Source organism: Phalangium opilio, unplaced genomic scaffold (genome assembly GCF_054372755.1).
Source record: "Phalangium opilio isolate 3A_F unplaced genomic scaffold, DU_Popi_V2 ptg000062l_1, whole genome shotgun sequence".
Taxonomy (NCBI): domain Eukaryota; kingdom Metazoa; phylum Arthropoda; class Arachnida; order Opiliones; family Phalangiidae; genus Phalangium; species Phalangium opilio.
In genome coordinates, this window is record NW_028324179.1 from 1,299,242 (window position 1) to 1,315,714 (window position 16,473).

The 16,473-nt window shown below is 40.2% G+C and overlaps 1 protein-coding gene and 1 long non-coding RNA gene across 3 annotated transcripts; one reads left to right on the forward strand and one right to left on the reverse strand.

Annotated features, from left to right (window-relative positions):
- Window positions 1-1,530: 1,530 nt before the first annotated feature.
- LOC149663456 (uncharacterized) lies at window positions 1,531-3,447 on the reverse strand. Of its 2 annotated transcripts, XR_016368531.1 has the most exons (4): window positions 2,181-3,447; window positions 1,861-2,123; window positions 1,707-1,737; window positions 1,531-1,648 (listed from the first exon to the last, which is right to left on the reverse strand). It is a non-coding gene; the product is annotated as an uncharacterized LOC149663456 (long non-coding RNA). The 2 variants fall into 2 exon arrangements; XR_016368532.1 differs by lacking the exons at window positions 1,531-1,648; window positions 1,707-1,737 and having other exon boundaries at window positions 1,840-2,123.
- A 10,782-nt stretch (window positions 3,448-14,229) lies between these two features.
- LOC149663457 (uncharacterized protein F54H12.2-like) lies at window positions 14,230-15,522 on the forward strand. The gene is made up of 2 exons (XM_089842225.1): window positions 14,230-14,991; window positions 15,220-15,522. Exons 1-2 carry the CDS (start codon window positions 14,230-14,232, stop codon window positions 15,520-15,522), a joined length of 1,065 nt encoding a protein of 354 aa, XP_089698351.1.
- The last annotated feature ends 951 nt before the right edge of the window (window positions 15,523-16,473 follow it).

Sequence of the window (16,473 nt, forward strand, 5' to 3'; positions counted from 1 at the left end):
GCCAAGAATTGGTTTCTTATCATCTGGGCCGATGACCAATTTCGTGAGTATTTTGGCACTCCCAACCTGCACAGTCATCCTAACATAACCGTATATGGGTATTTCCTCTCCCATATAACCAGTAACTGTTTTATCGTATGGTTTTAAGTTAGGTTTGTCTTGCAAGTTGTGGTAATAGCGTAGTGGTAAAAGATTCGTCTGTGCTCCAGTATCCACCTTGAATGGAACTGTTGCCTTTGAACCTCCAACTTGGCCATGTACTATCCAGTCTCGGGATGTAGGAGTGTCTATGTTATAAACATTCAAAGAATGTACCTCAGACATGTCAAAGACGTAGTCTTCACTGTCGCTGTTTCCCGTTTCCAGTACGTTTACCTTCTGTTTTGCTAGTCGGCAAGCCTTGGCAAAATGGTTATTACCGTTACATTTTAGGCATTTTTGTCCATATGCAGGACATTTCAGACGTTCGTGAGTTCCGCAACATCGATAGCAGTTTTTAATCATATTGCTTGACGATCTGGAGGATGTAGCCTCCGTTTTGGCCGGATATTTCTTATAGGTGTTTCCCGCTGACCGCTTTCCTTTACTATGTGTTAACGAATCTACTTGTTCTTTGTGGGTCTCATGTGTTTTGACATTGTCACCCCATGTTTGTAGTTGCATAGCTAAAGTTTCCGCTGCTTGACAAATAGTTATTGCCTTTGTCAGCGTTAAATCACCATCTGTCTCCGCCATCATACGTTTACGTAATTTGGGATCCTTAATTCCCGTTACGAGTTGATCTCTAATCATGTTGTCTGTTTCCTTAAACTGACAGCTTTTGGCTTTGAGTCTTAAGTCCGTGACGTATTGCTCAACCGATTCGCCCTCGAGCTGCATGCGCCAACGAAATACTTGTCTTTCATGTACCTCATTCTTTTTGGGGCTGCAATAGGCTTCAAACTTGAGAATCGTATTAGCGTAAGTCTTGGGCTCAGCAGTGGTGAATTCAAAGGTATTAAACACATCTATGGCTGCCTGCCCCGCCACGTGTAATAGTAAGGATAATTTCTTAGCATCAGACCTTGCAGTTGAAGGCGCTGTAGCTTCTTCGTAGAGTGTAAACCGTTGGTGAAATAATCGCCAATTGTGATCAGCGTTACCAGTTAGGCTTAGCTCTTGAGGTGAAGATAATCCCGACATCCCCCCTTTTATTGACACAACGTGAAATCGGACGTAGATATAGACAATTCTGGCACCATGTATCGTTTTCTACTGTTGGTAGGGTAGTGTTAATTAATCACTTAAATAATGGACAGCAGTTGTAACAAAACTTCTTTATTGTTCTGCCTCGTACTTGCTACCGCGTTCTAGAGAGTTCTGCCTTACTCTTGTCTTTTTACAGTACAGTGTCGCCCTCTTGGTAACAACAGTATAAGCGGGAAGTTCAAACATGCTATTGATACAAATATAGCCATTAAAGTTTTAAAAAATATAGAGACTTTACCTGAAGAGACTGCAATCATTTGGCAGATGTTCATTTACTCTCGGCGGGTTTTCCTGGGGTTGATGTGGGGGTGGATGACGCTGTTGCCGCTCGTGAAAATTTTGTCTCGGGTCCTCCTCGTCGTCCGTGTACAAAAGAACATCGTCAATATGACTGTACGCCCTATTAAGTTCAAAAGTTAGTCTCTCCGTGGTTTCAGAAAAAAAAACAGTATGCTCACATGATAATGGTGGATGATGTTCTGTCCGAAGCTAAAGAGAGAATGATTTTAGTATTGGGAAACTTTCCGTATTTATAATATAGAGAGGGAACCGTTTAAACCTAGACTCTCTTTACCCCCCCCCCCCTTACAATATACAAAAACTGTTTCTTACCTTTGGGGGCTAGGGGCGGGAAATTTAATAGCCCTCCGAGGCGCGGATATGTAGGTTAACGGAAAAGCCCTAGGTCTACCATCTGTTGGGCCAGTACCCCGTAGGCGACTTTGTCGAGGAACAGTTTCATTCTCGGTATGTCGAGCATGATTGCCATCCTAATGGACGTTTCATCAATCACGCCAGCGCCATCATCCGACCCTTCGGCCTCTCTGTATATCCTGGCTCTCCTTTTAAAAAATTTCACGATGGCCGTATTGAGACTGTAAAGAAAAAAGATATTAGAGATGGTCTTAAAAATGAAAAACTAAATAACTTACGAGCCAGAATAACAATTTGCTATGTTTAAGGGCTGTTCCTCTCCAATAGGTTCTACTGGGAATACCATAAACTCCAGCAGTGCCTGACCTAGGGCCTCGTTAACATAATTAGTTTCAACCCTAATCTCTTCGTCGGTGGTCGTAGTATCTTCAGCGGTTGAAGAGTGGATCTGGGCTAAGATCCTGTTCAAATTTTATGGGAAAAATATAGCTACTAAAAATAGGAGAAAACATGGAATGTTTACCGCTGGATATTACAATCCAAAGAGGCTACAACTTCATCATCCTCCCCAGGAAGGGCTTCCCCATCCTCCCCCTCTTCCCCATCCTCTAGTTCCGCTAAGGGAAATGGTTCTTCTTCTAGAGGTTCAACTGGTGAGGGCGGATTGAGAAAGTCGAACACCTCATCACCAGGAAGTATTGGGTTGGGCACCCTAAAAACCAAAAAAACTTAGTCTATGATTTCAGGAGAAAAAACATTATACTCACATGTCGAAAGTTTGGTATCGTCAGGTTTAAAGTTATTCGTCAGTGTTTAGGTTGAGAGTGATTTTTGTATTGGGTAAATTTTCGTATTTATAGTATAGAGAATCCGGGTTGTAATGACGCTAAATCACGGACCCTCTAGATTATTATGTCCTTAACAATATACAAAACCTAAGATTACACGTAATAGAGCTCACCCAGGATGTAAAGTTTTTATATAATCATGTCTAGACTTGCTAGAAAAATTAGGCCTCTATGGTTCTTAACTAAAAAATGATTTTTTTGTTCAGCATATATCACAGTTAAATTTATCCCAACCTACAAAAATAAACGTGCCCAGACTTGGCGCCCCTTGCTAGAAAAAAATGGGCCTCTACGCTTTAAATTAAAAAATGAATTTATTGTTCAACATATTACCGTTAAGTTTCGCACGAAACTGGCCTAGGATGTTTTCCCTAACCTACATCGTGTCTAGACTCGAATGTCTATTCAACAATACCATGAAAGAGGTCATATGGTAACTATAACTAAAATGCTTTAAGTGTGCCAAGGTTACATCATTTCGGTTTAATTAGAAATGGGGCCCAATCGTCTCTGTTCCTTAACAACAAACCCCAACTAACGGATCCTTGCAAAACGTGTTCAAACACGTTCGCTCTCTTTGCTAGAAAAAAATAGGCCTCTTCGCTTTTAACTAAAAATGATTTTATTGTCCATCATATTACAGTTAAGGTCACACGAAACTGACCTTTCCCAGCCTACATCGTGCCTAGACTTACCTCTCTCTCTCTCTCTCTCTTGGCTAGAAAAAAATAGGCCTCTGGTTTAGCGTATACCGTTATAATCAAATATCCTGATAAAAGGACAAAAATTACGTTTTAAAAATATTTATTTCATTAAAAATTTACACCAGGCCAAAAAGACTAACGACATTAAAACGCTTCTTTAAATAAGAAGTTTGAGACAATAATATATTGAATATATTATACGATTGAAAATCAAAACTTATTGCGCGTTCCTTTAGTCTACCTTCGAAATCCATTAATATTTTATACGGCGAAACGTACAAGCTAAAATATGATAGTACACGGTCAAAATTAATATGATCTTCGATTTCGTCAAAAGAAAAGAACTCTCCATAATCTATTTCTAGTATTTTATATATGGTAATAAGCTCAGTGCAAATCAAATCGCATAGCAATAAATAAAACTGTTCATTTGCAACAAGTTTTTTCATGTGGTCATTGATATATGGCATTAGACGATTTAACTCGCTAGCTTCTGAGGCGTTCAACGTGAATTCATGAGTCTTTCCGCCCGTGATATTGGTTTCCAGCTTTAGACTGTTGAAGGTGGCGTGAGCGGACGTCGAAGATACTGGAGTATCGGCTAAAATAGCGTCGTATGACGTGTGCTCTTCGCAGCTAGTCCAACCGCTAAGCGGACCAATTTTGGATGCAAAAGCTTGCCAAGTGTCAACATCAAAGCGAAACGTAGAAAAATCTGGTTCTTTCATGCATATTCTAATCTCTATATTGAGATCAGGCGTGAATCCGAAAGATAGAAATACTTGTCCTAAATGAAATCTCGAGTTGATTTTACGAGGTTTCGATGGGAGTTTCCGTTTACGAAAATTATCAACTTCCATTCTTATCTAAAGAAAGCACCCGGTGTTATTACCAAACGAACGCCCAAAAACTGTTACGTAAATTTAACTTACATTTTAAGCGACTTTCTAACTCGAAGGTCTAGCTCAAAGTGAATTTCTACCCTTGGTTTACAAGCCTTCATTCTTTAAGGAGGGGGAGGGGGTGGTTAGTTCCAGTTAAAATCTGGCCTCTTTCAGTAGACTAGAAGGTGAACGTGCCTGGGCAAAGACGGACGAAGAGGAGTTTAGTTTTTGGTGTGATGGGTGAGATGGGTGGGGGCTGGTTCTAGTTTAGTTCCAGTTAAAGTTTAGTTTTTGGGGTGGGGGTGGAACGGGTATGGGGGGGGGGTTTGTTATAGTTTGGTTCCAGTTTGAGTAAAATCGGGCCTCTTTCAACGTGTCTGGGCAAAGACGGGTGAAGATGAGTTTTTGTTCTACTTAGAGTATGACCTCTATCGGAGGGAGGGCGGGGAGTGTATCTAAAACCTTACGTTCTCGCCGGAACTTTTTCTTTCCGTTACGTACAGCATGGGGGGAGGGTAAAGAGAGGGCTAAGGCCTATATAAGACAATATGTCGAGCATGCAAAACTCATTCTCTACTTCAGAGTTATAAAGTCAAGACGGAAAGCATTTATTACTAGTCTCGCTTTTAAGATAAGGTTTTAGAAAGCTTGCCCGGACGCGTCTCTTCTACGATTTGAAAGGTAACGTATTTTTTTTTCTTTTTTCTTTTTCACGGGGACAGCATTTAACGTAAGTTTTTTTTACTATAAAAACGCGTCAAGATGGACCAAGAATCTATTTTATTCGAGGTCGAGGAGCTGGCTGTCTTACGACCATGGCCCCTTAAGAAGATTTACGCCTTTTTCTTTAATTTATGTACATTACTCAAACTTAACCCAGCTAAACTTAACCTAGCTGCAGTCGGGGAAATTTTACCGGCCTTTTTATCTAATAGAGGATACGCTATTCTCGAAACATTTACCGACATATTTAAATATATGTTAAGCGTACCGCGCGAGCCTGAACAATGCCGCGACATTAAAGAGTTGGAAACATTCTACAATAATTTGCCTTTAGCGTGTAGTGAGCTATATATGGCTCGTTTCGAACAAAGGGCATTTGAAATAGGTCAACGCGATATAGACGATATACGGGCTGAAAATCTACTCATTGACGGGCATGATGAAAGTCTGATTAAGGCTTTAAACAATTTTGAAGATTCGCTTGTTCGGGATTTTGAATCTTCCAGAAATGATCGTATAGTTTCAGACTTTTTCAATTTTGAAGATTCACTAGTGCGGGAATTTGAATCTTCACAGAATGACCGTCTAGTTGCCGACTTTTTAAACGCTAATCCCGAGCTGGGTTTCGCCTCTCAAAACGATTTCGCCTCTATAGATTTTTCGGGTCTTAGTAATTTCCCTGATCAATCAGGTGGCGGGGCGAGGGAAGCAGTTATGTTTCCAATAGATTCTCTACCCCACTGTGAAATTACGGGTCAAAGGGTACAAATGTACCCTAGATTTAACCTAACTGGTCTCGAAATCACTGTAAGAATAACTAATAATTTGGTTGAGGGCTTAGCCAATATTGTCCAAGCCGTTCTTAATAGGCTAGCCCCATCTGATATGATACAGATAACGGCCGAGAGTTTAAGCTTGCCAAACCGGGGCGAGATATCACTCTCGTTTCGTAGAGCCGATCAATTGGACTCTAAATCTGTTTTAGATGAGATAGAGTCAGTTTTATACGACGATGAGTTTGAAAGATTCTTTTTGGGACCCATCGTCTTAAAATTTCACGTGGTGAGAATCCCGGTTGAAGGTTTTGGCCGAGCTGCTCCCAAAGGAGTGCGGTCCTTTGATATCTTTTCTCGCGACTCCCGAGGAATTATCAGGATAGTGAACAATGATAATCTGTGTTTGCCACGCGCGCTTTCCGTGGCAATTGCGCATTCGGAACATAAGAGAAATCCGACTAATATCGCGCTTAAAAACAAATTTAAATCGATTTCGTACACGCGAGCGGATCGAGGCGATACGGCTTCTCAACGAGATGCCGCTATAGAGCTTTGCCGTAAAGCAAAAGTTAATTCAAAAGACTGCGGCAAAGTAGAATCTATACAAAAATTTAAAGCCGAATTAGCGCAATATAGTATATTAATATATATTTTTAAAAATAATTTGCCCGAGTTGATTTTGGGGGAAATCAACATTGACGACAATAGACCTCGTTTGATATTAATTAATCAAAACAGGCATTACAACGTCGTCACGTCCTTAAGACCTTTATTCGGGATGGACCATTACTGTGAAAATTGTCTGGTAGGATTTAGAAACAAGAGAGATCATAGTTGCAATCTTTATTGTTACAATTGCTTACGAGATCAAACTTGTACGGGTGCTGACCGAGCGTGTGATAAATGTCTCAAGGTTTTCAAAGGAGATGAATGCTTTAATTATCATAAACAAGATGGTGTAGACGGGAAGAGTATCTGCGCGCAACTATTTCATTGCAAACAATGTTTCACGCAAATAAATTTATTTAAGCGTAAAAATCAACTCCATACGTGCGGTGAAATTTATTGTTCTATCTGCAGTAGATACACGCCCAGTCCGCACTATTGTTACGTTCAGGTAATTAAAGAAGAACCTCCTAAAGTTCGCCAAGCTAAGAAACAGAAAGTTGCCCCTGATATGCTTTACATTTTCTATGACTTTGAAGCGATTCAGATATTAGAATCCGAGGAAAAAAAAGGGGCGTTAGTCCACCAGGCCATTCTCTGCGTGTCAGAGATGGTCTGCGAAAGTTGTATTGACGTGCCCGAGGCAGCTTTCGTCTGCGCGAAATGTGGGTCACTCGGACCAAGACAGAGTTTTTGAAGGGGCAAAGCCGGTGTCGAATTTTTTAGCTTTTCTAAGAACATTAGCCTCTGTCAAGAAGGTGATTCTATTGGCCCATAATGCTAGCGGCTACGATAATCAGTTTCTATTACGAGAGATTATGGCTCTAGGCGAAGAATTTAAACCTAACTGTATAATTAACGGCACTAAAATTATAAATTTAACTGTCTTTAATTTAAATTTCCTTGACTCTTTCAATTTTATCTCCGTACCACTCTCTAAATTCGCCGACACTTTCGGGTTACAAGACGCTACAAAGGGTTATTTCCCTCATTTTTTATTTAACGTTGTGAAGGATCACGTCTTCGATCTTAATAATCAATTAGCAACAAATTATGTCTTAGAAGACCAAATGCCACCACCCGAGGCTTACGGGTCGGAAAATTTAACCTCCAAAAATCTCAAAGAGTTTATGGCGTGGTACGATAAGCAAATTGAGGAGAAAAAAGGCTTTAATTTTCTGGAGGAATTAAAGTTTTATTGCGTCAAGGATGTTGTGATATTAAAGTTAGGTTGTCTAGCTTTTAGAAAAATTTTCTTGGATATTGCCCAGGTGGAGCCTTTCCAGGTCGCGTGTACTATAGCCGGTTTGTGTAGCTGGGTATACAGGAGGCACTTTATGGATAATGATTCTATAGGCATTATTCCGCATAACCTCTATAGGATGACTGATAATCAGTCACTAGTGGCTATAGAATGGTTATCCTGGTATGCTCACGAAAACGGCGTAAATGTACAGTCTGCGTTTAATGGCGTTGAAGCCAAAGTTTTGAAAATGAAAGTGGACGGCTTGTATGAAAAAGATGTTCTAGAGTTATTTCCATGGTTGCCCCAAATGCTACAAAGTCAACCGCAACCAATCTTTACAAGGTGATCCGGGTCAAACCTTGAACACCTTGTACGTCAGAACTTTAAAAAAGAAGGAACGAATCGAGAAAGCTGGCTTTAAAGTAATAACGAAGTGGGAATGTGATTGGGCTAAAGATAAAACCGATAATCCGGCTATCGGTGTTTTTCTGGAGGCAGAAAACATTAAAGATAAAGTCCGCGAGCCTTTAAATCCTCGCGATGCCTTTTTTGGTGGAAGAACATCGGTACTTAAACTATACCATAAAGTATCCGGCAGCGAAAAAATGCATTACGTTGACGTAACTAGTCTCTATCCTTTCGTCAACAAGAGAAAGAAGCTGCCAGTCGGGCACCCAGAAATTTTACTGGATAATATTCCCGACATTTTCACATTCGATGGATTTCTGAAATGCGAAGTTCTCCCACCGATTAGCCTCTTTCACCCCGTTTTGCCAACAAGGTTAAACAATAAATTAGTGTTCACTCTTTGCCGGGAGTGCGCCTTGAAACGTTTCCAAGGAGACTGCCGCCATTCCGACGAAGAGCGAAAACCAGTCGGCACTTGGGTGATTGACGAACTTCGTGCCGCTGTAAATCGGGGTTATGTTATCTTAAAAAAGATAGAGGCCTGGAAATACAAGGTGAGACAATATAACCCCGAAACTGGCGAGGTCGGCTTGTTTCAAAAATACGTTGATTCGTTCCTTCTTCATAAGCAGACGGCTAGTGGGTACCCATCAGATTGCGTTACCCCCGAGGAACGTGACAATTATATTAAAAATTTTAAAATTAGAGAGGGCGTACTTTTAAACCCAGCCAAGATTAAAAGAAACGAAGGGTTGCGTAGCGTAGCAAAACTTGCCCTGAATAGTCTTTGGGGTAAATTCGGGGAAAGAGTCAAACCAACCAAAACGGAAATTATCAAAGAACCCCGTAGACTTTACGAACTCTTAAGTAACCCGGATGTTGAAGTAAAAAGCGTTTTAACCATCAATCAAGAAACGTTGCTAGTCAAATGGGTTCCTACGACTGAGGCCGACGTTGTTTTGAAGCATACCAACGTCTCCATAGCTTGCTATACAACGGCTATGGCGAGACTTTGTTTATTAGAATATCTGGAAATGGTTGGGGATAAATGCTTAATTACGATACAGATTCTCTTGTGTACATGTCCCCCCTGGGAATACCGCTAATAGAAACTGGTAACTTTCTGGGTGAAATGACCAACGAATTGGAAGGTTATGGTAAAAACGCCTGCATTGATACCTTTGTCAGTGGCGGATGCAAAAACTACAGTTATTGGGTAACAGATCCCGACTCTGGCAAAAGGTTCAATACAACCAAAGTCAAAGGGTTTCGTCTTAATGTCTCTAACGAGAAACTAGTCAATCACGAAACTTTAAAAGGACTACTAGGCGTCGATTTAGATAAACCCCTTTTACCCATAACTGTTCCAATTCCGAGACATATTACTAGGCTTCCCAATCACACGCTTGTCTCTATAGATACCCACAAAGTTTATAGAGCCACGGTCGATAAAATCCGCATACTAGACAATTTCAAAACAGTCCCCTATGGTTACCAACGCCCAACTTAATTTATTGGCTAATTTAAAACTAATTTATTTATTTATTTACCAATTTAAAAGTTTTTTTAAAACTAATTTATTTAAAAGTTTATTTACCAATTTAAAAGTTTATTGACTAATTTAAAAGTTTCTTTACAAATTGCCTAATTTATTGACTAATTTAAAAGTTTATTGCCTAATTTATTGACTAATTTAAAAGTTTATTGCCTAATTTATTGACTAATTTAAAAGTTTATTTACAAATTGCCTAATTTATTAATTGACTAATTTAAAACAAATTTATTGATTTAAAATTAATTTATTTATTTAAAACTAATTTATTGACTAATTTATTTATTTATTTAAAAGTGCATATTGTATATTTAAAAGTTTTTAAAATAATAAAAAAAATTTAAACTGATTTTGTTCTTTTTTCGCTTTCCTGTCATACGCGTTTATACGCGGCGCGTTCTTTCCCGCGATGCACGGCGCGTTTTCCCGCACGACGCGTTATTTCCCGCGAGAAGAAGATGCGCGCGACCCCCCTATATTAACGCTAGACTACTTAATGTTTAATTTATTTAAGCTCGAGAACTCGAAGAACAATGATTCCTTTTTATCATCCGTGTACCATAACGGTAAATGGACCGAGTGGGGCTGGAAAGACGTTTCTTTGCGAAAGAATCATTAAAAATCATCGGGAAATGTTTGAACCCAATATCGCCGAAATTATTTTCTATTATTCAGAATATCAACCATTTTACGACAGATTGGAAGGTTTGGTTGTCTTTAAGGAAGGTTTGCCGGATATGAACGAGTACGACGGCTCTCGAAATTGTCTTCTAGTAATAGACGATTTAATGGATCAGAACAAATCAGGTTTGATCGGTTCAATTTTTACCAAGTTTAGTCATCATCGTAATTTAAGCGTGTTATATTTAACTCAAAATCTTTATCATAAATCCATCGACGCTAGGGACATCAGTTTAAACACAAATTATTTGATACTGTTCAAGCAGGTTAGAGATAAATTACAAATAAATTATCTAGCTAGACAAATGTACCCGCGTAACCCGAAATTTTTAATGGAAAGTTACTTGGACGCTACAGAACAACCTCATTCGTATTTGCTACTGGACTTTAAACAAAACTGTCCCGAAGATTATAGGGTTAGAACAAAAATATTTCCCGATGAGACAATGGTAGTGTACGTGCCCAAAAAGAGATAAATAAGACTCGTATCATACAAGAGCATTCATTTGAATTATGAAACGCCGAGCGATTACATCACAGCGAGACGTTCTCGCACTCTTGAGTAAACTTAAAAAAGGACCTAGACACGCTTTTATAAGATCCGCGGATAAAGGTTTAATAGACGCTATATCAGAATTAGTTTTAAATACGCTACACGGAAACGTGAAATTGAATTTGGCCCAAAGAAGTAGGCTATACAGGTATAAGAATAATCTGCGTAAAATAGCTAGTAAAAGAATAGCTTGGAAAAAGAAAAGGGCTATTTTATCGAACCAAAAAGGCGAAGGTCTTTTTTCTTTGCTCGTACCCCTTCTTTCATCGGTTATCGGAGCCTTTAGTTCGTAATGTACCATAAAATGACGTTGGTACCCTTGAATGAACGGAAAATACCGTCTCAACCCGATATTCAACCCGTTGATACTCTAAAGACAGATGTTATGCAAGAATTGAATAGGGAGATGCAAACGGTTTTAAACAACAATTCGTTAGACGATCGCTCCAAATGGATTATGTACCAACAGCTAGTCCAAAGGTACAATAACGTTTCTCGAGAAATCGTGCCGGATCCTACCGAAAAATGGATTGACATGTTCCCCCTTAAATATAAGGGGAGAGCAAAGAAGGTTTTTACTCAGTTGCAATCGCTTGGCGAAACCTTAAGGTGGTCGAAAGAAGGAAGAGTTTTTGTAAACGGACGAGAGATCAAAAATTCTGATATAGCGCAGTTAGTATACCATTACATTTCCCCCTTAAAGAAATACCCGAGGGCTGGAGCGATTTTCATAACATTGTAAAAGAAATTGAAGGACCAAAAGCCACCGTCTCTCCCGAACCAGTCCCCATCCTTCCCCCTCCTCCTCTCCTTCATTTCACTTCCCGCCAAAACGAACTCCGTTAAAGCGGAGGCTAAGAAATTACGGTAAAGAAAATTCAAGCGGGGCTCGTTACGTTACGAAAAGGAAATCTTCTTCTATAATACCAAAATGGCTGAGCTTCAGCCCGACAACACAGAAAAATTAAAAGCCATATACTATGATCCTTCTAACCCCGCATCGTTTTCAGGAATAGACGCTTTACATCGAGCTGTTAAAGATGATGGTATATCGAAAGCGGAAGTAATTTCGTTTTTGGAAAGTTCCACCCCGTATACTTTGCATAAAACGGCTCGTAAAAAGTTTAAGAGGCGCCAAATTATAGTTCACAATATCGGTGATTTGTACCAAATAGACTTGGTTGACATGCGATCCTTGGCCAAAGATAATGATAACTACACGTTTCTATTGACGTGTATAGATTGTTTTAGTAGAAAACTATGGGTCGTGCCTTTACTACGTAAGACGGGAAAAGAAGTTGTTAGAGCCTTAGCTCTTATATTCAAAGATCAAATACCGATTAGAATAGAAACGGATAAAGGGAAGGAATTTTTGAATTCCTCGGTCAGAAAATTTCTCAAAGAAAAGGGGGTTAAATTCTTTACAACCGAGAATGACGTCCACCACGCCCCCATTGTAGAAAGAGTGAATAGAACGCTAAAATCTCGTATGTTTAAACTGTTTACCCATCTCCATACTAGAAGGTATATCGACCACCTTCGAGATATAGTGACGGCGTATAACGGCGCTTGGCATAGTACTATTAAGATGACACCAAATAACGTTAAGCCAACCAATATATTAGAAGTGTATAGAAATATTTACGGGACTGAAAGCAAAGGACAGAAAAAACGCCCTCCCCCCGAATAAAAGTGGGTGATTACGTCAGGGTTAGCAAAGTAAAAATGGTTTTTGAAAAGGGTTACGAAGCCAATTACTCCACCGAAGTTTTCCAAGTTGATTTTATCGGAACTGCCCGTGATCCAGTGATTTACAAGTTAAAGGATCTGGAAGGAAACCCTATAAGTGGCGTGTTCTATCGCGAAGAGGTTCAGAAAACGGTTAAACCCCAACGGTTCAACATTGAAAAAATCATAAAGCGGCGAAAAAGGCGTGGTAAATTGGAGTTATTAGTATCTTGGGAAGGTTACCCGAAAACCCAAACCTCTTGGGTTCGTGGAGAAGATGTCGAATCAATCGTTTTACCTAACCCTACCAAGTAACGTCAACGGCTCGTTATTTCCCGATAATACCAGGGCGCATTACTGTACCAAATTGCCTAATCCTATTAATTTAAATGGAAAATGGGAAGTGGCTCTAGTAGATATAATGTATACGTCTACTTTTTACAACGTGCCAAGGCCTAAGGAAGAACGTGATGTTAGTTTTCATAACGTTTCCAGATACGGGAGCAAATATACAGTTGGGGATGTAGTCGAAGGAAAGAAAAGAGAGAAAAAAAGTAAAGACGCTAGGAGGGAGACCCTAGTTATGCCCGACGTTCCCCGGGGTTTTACAAGTCTATAGAACATTTAATAAACGTCATAAATAATTCGTTCGACAAAAATGGCCCAACATTGCGGATGATTTACGATAACGTAACCGGGCACATTACTATAAACCAATCTGAAAAATTATTGAAACCTTATTTAAAATTCGAAAAAGCCGTTGCCGAAATTCTTGGATACGATGAAGCTAGCGAATGTATAGGTCGTAGCCAAAGGCCCTCTAATTTGAATTACCACGTTCCGGACCAGTTATTCATCTATTTAAATATCGCTAGCGATCAGATTGTAGGCGACCACTCGGTTCCTTTACTACGGATCGTTTCGGTCGACGCCAAGAAACCTTACGGGTCTCAAATATTTCAAACCTTTACCAATCCTCATTACGTACCCGTTGGTAAAAATTACTTTGATATCATCGAAGTTAATATAAGGAATAGTTTAGGGGAACCGGCGCCATTTGAATACGGGAGCTTAACGGTTAAACTACACTTGCGATGCCTAAGCCCGACGTCTTAGAAAGGCGAGAATATTGCTACAAGCGATATTACAATAATCAAGCGGGGGCCGGAGGGTATTATATAGGAAATAACCCTAATTTGAAAGGTCACGGGGGGTTCGGATCCTTTTTTTCAGGTTTGGTAAAGTTTGTTAGGCCTTTGCTTACAAGCGGTGCCAAATTTCTCGGCAGAAAAGCTGTTAGTACAGGGACCAAAATTTTCAGTGACGTAGTATCGGGCAAGGATATTAAAGAGGCTGCTAAGAAAAGAGTAACGGAAACTTTAGATGATATTAGAACACAACATGGGGCAGGGGGGAAACGTCGCAGACGTAAAAAACCCTTGAAACGAAAACGGGCTCAAAGTAAAAAAGGTATAAAACGAGCGGCTACCAGGAAAATAAGGCCAGTTCGCCGTCGTATACCCTACAGGTCAAGACGACACGATATATTCTCCTAAAAATGTTTCAAGCGACAAAATCTGAGCTGGATTTTTTCGAATCTGTTCCGATTCAAACATCGGTAGAATCGACCAAGTATGTTTGCTATCGACCTATTTCGGTTTTGGATGGAGACTCTCAGATTGAATTTTACGTTCCCGGAAATGGCGAAGAATATATTGACGCCTCTCTAACTATGCTTTATGTTCGAGCTAAAATAGTACATACGGACGGTACAGATATCGATGATACAGATAACGTAGGACCCATCAACAATTTTTTACACTCGCTCTGGGATACGGTAGAAGTGACCGCCAATGATACAGCTATTTCATCTTCAACCGGAAACTACGCCTTCAAGGCCTACCTAGAAACACTGCTAAACTATGGAGGAGACGCTAAAAAATCTCATTTAACTTCTTCTTTATGGCATAAAGACACGGCTGGGAAAATGGCTTCTGCAACTGAAAACCAGGGACATCTTGTTAGAAAAGAGTTAGCAAAGGGATCGAAAGAGATTGAAATACACGGGGCCTTACACGCTGATATGTTTAACGTTTCAAAATTCATACCCAATGGCGTCAGTCTTAGAGTCAGGATGACCCGAAATAAACCAGGTTTTGTTTTGCTCGGAGCTCCTCCCCCCGGTGGCGTGTGGTACAAGCACGAAATACTCGAAGTAGGTTTATATATTCGTAAAGTGAGAGTAGCCCCTCGAGTAATGCTAGCTTTAGAATCGGCTTGGACTAAAGCCACGGCTAAATATCCATTCACTAGGACAGAAGTGAAAGTTTTTACCATTTCGGCAAATATTCAAAAAACTACTATAGATAACGTATATTTAGGGGTTTTACCAAACAGATTAACAGCGGGTTTAGTAACTCATAACTCGTATAACGGCAAATTGAGTTGGAACCCTTTTGACTTCCAAAACTTTAACTTTAATTTTGTTAATCCGATTATCGGCTCGGAACAAGTACTCGCTAAGCCTTTGCGACCAAATTTCAAAAAGGGTCTTTACGCCAGATCATATTATTCTCTGTTTACCGGATCTGGTACTCATTACAAAGACGATGGTAACGAAATATCTATGAAGGAGTATCCCAAAGGCTATACGCTTTACTGTTTTGATTTGACTCAAGACGGTACCGCGTCAGGTATAAATCATTACAACCCTATACGACAGGGACAATTACGACTTGAACTCGGGTTCGAAGAACCGGTTCCCGAAACGCTGAGCTTGATCGTTTATTCAGAGTTTCAAAGTTTAATGCACATAGATCATAATAGGACAGTCGTTGTAGATTCGCCATGAACGCTTCAACCATAAGAAGGGTTTTGAGATACACCCGCGGTTTCATGGGCGTATACCCACGCGATGTTCTACCCAAATATATCCTTCGATACCCGGCTTCCATTGTTATAAATCTAGATAATCACAAAGGAAACGGAAGTCATTGGATTTGCCTCTATATCGATGGGAATAAACAATGTTATTATTTTGATTCCTTGGGGTTGGGTCCCTTGACAGAAGATATTAAAACATTTATGAGAGAAAATTCTACGAAAATAAACTATAATAGGAGGGCTTTACAGCCCCCCGACAGTTCCGCTTGCGGTATATACTGCGTTGTATACATTATGCACAGAACGAGGAGAAGAAGCACAAACCTGTTTTTCAAGAAATTTAAGAGGGACCCGTGGATGAATGACGTCATCATATCCAACCTCTATAAGAGAACCACGCCCCCTCGGAATTCTCGTATCCAATCCCGACTCGGTATTAGTCCACGTCCGGGCCTCATCGTTTCCAGCCTCTATAAGAGAAGCCCAACGGTCGTTTGAGGTTTCATATTCAACCTCTGTTCGGTTTTACACGGTCATACATAGACTCGCCGCTAGTTATTATTATGAAGTCCGCCGTTATTGAGTTAGAATACCTGAACGGGTGCACTCGTAGTGACGGCACTACAGACCTCATCGTTAAAGAACTGGCCATAACGACCATCGAGGCAAAGCCTTCAACCGTTTCCTGGACATTCGCGCCACCCTACAATAAATCTCACGTGGCGATTTCAAAACAACGCCAGAACCAATGGGTCTCGCGTAATCTACACCAACTGGACTGGACTGCTGGCCTAACCTCTTACAGCAAAATCGACGAATGCCTCGCCGCTGCTCTTCAGGGGGTCGATTTGATCTTCTCCAAGGGCGATTCCAAAGTCGCCTTTCTATCGGACCGCCTTAACAGAACGGTGCACGATCT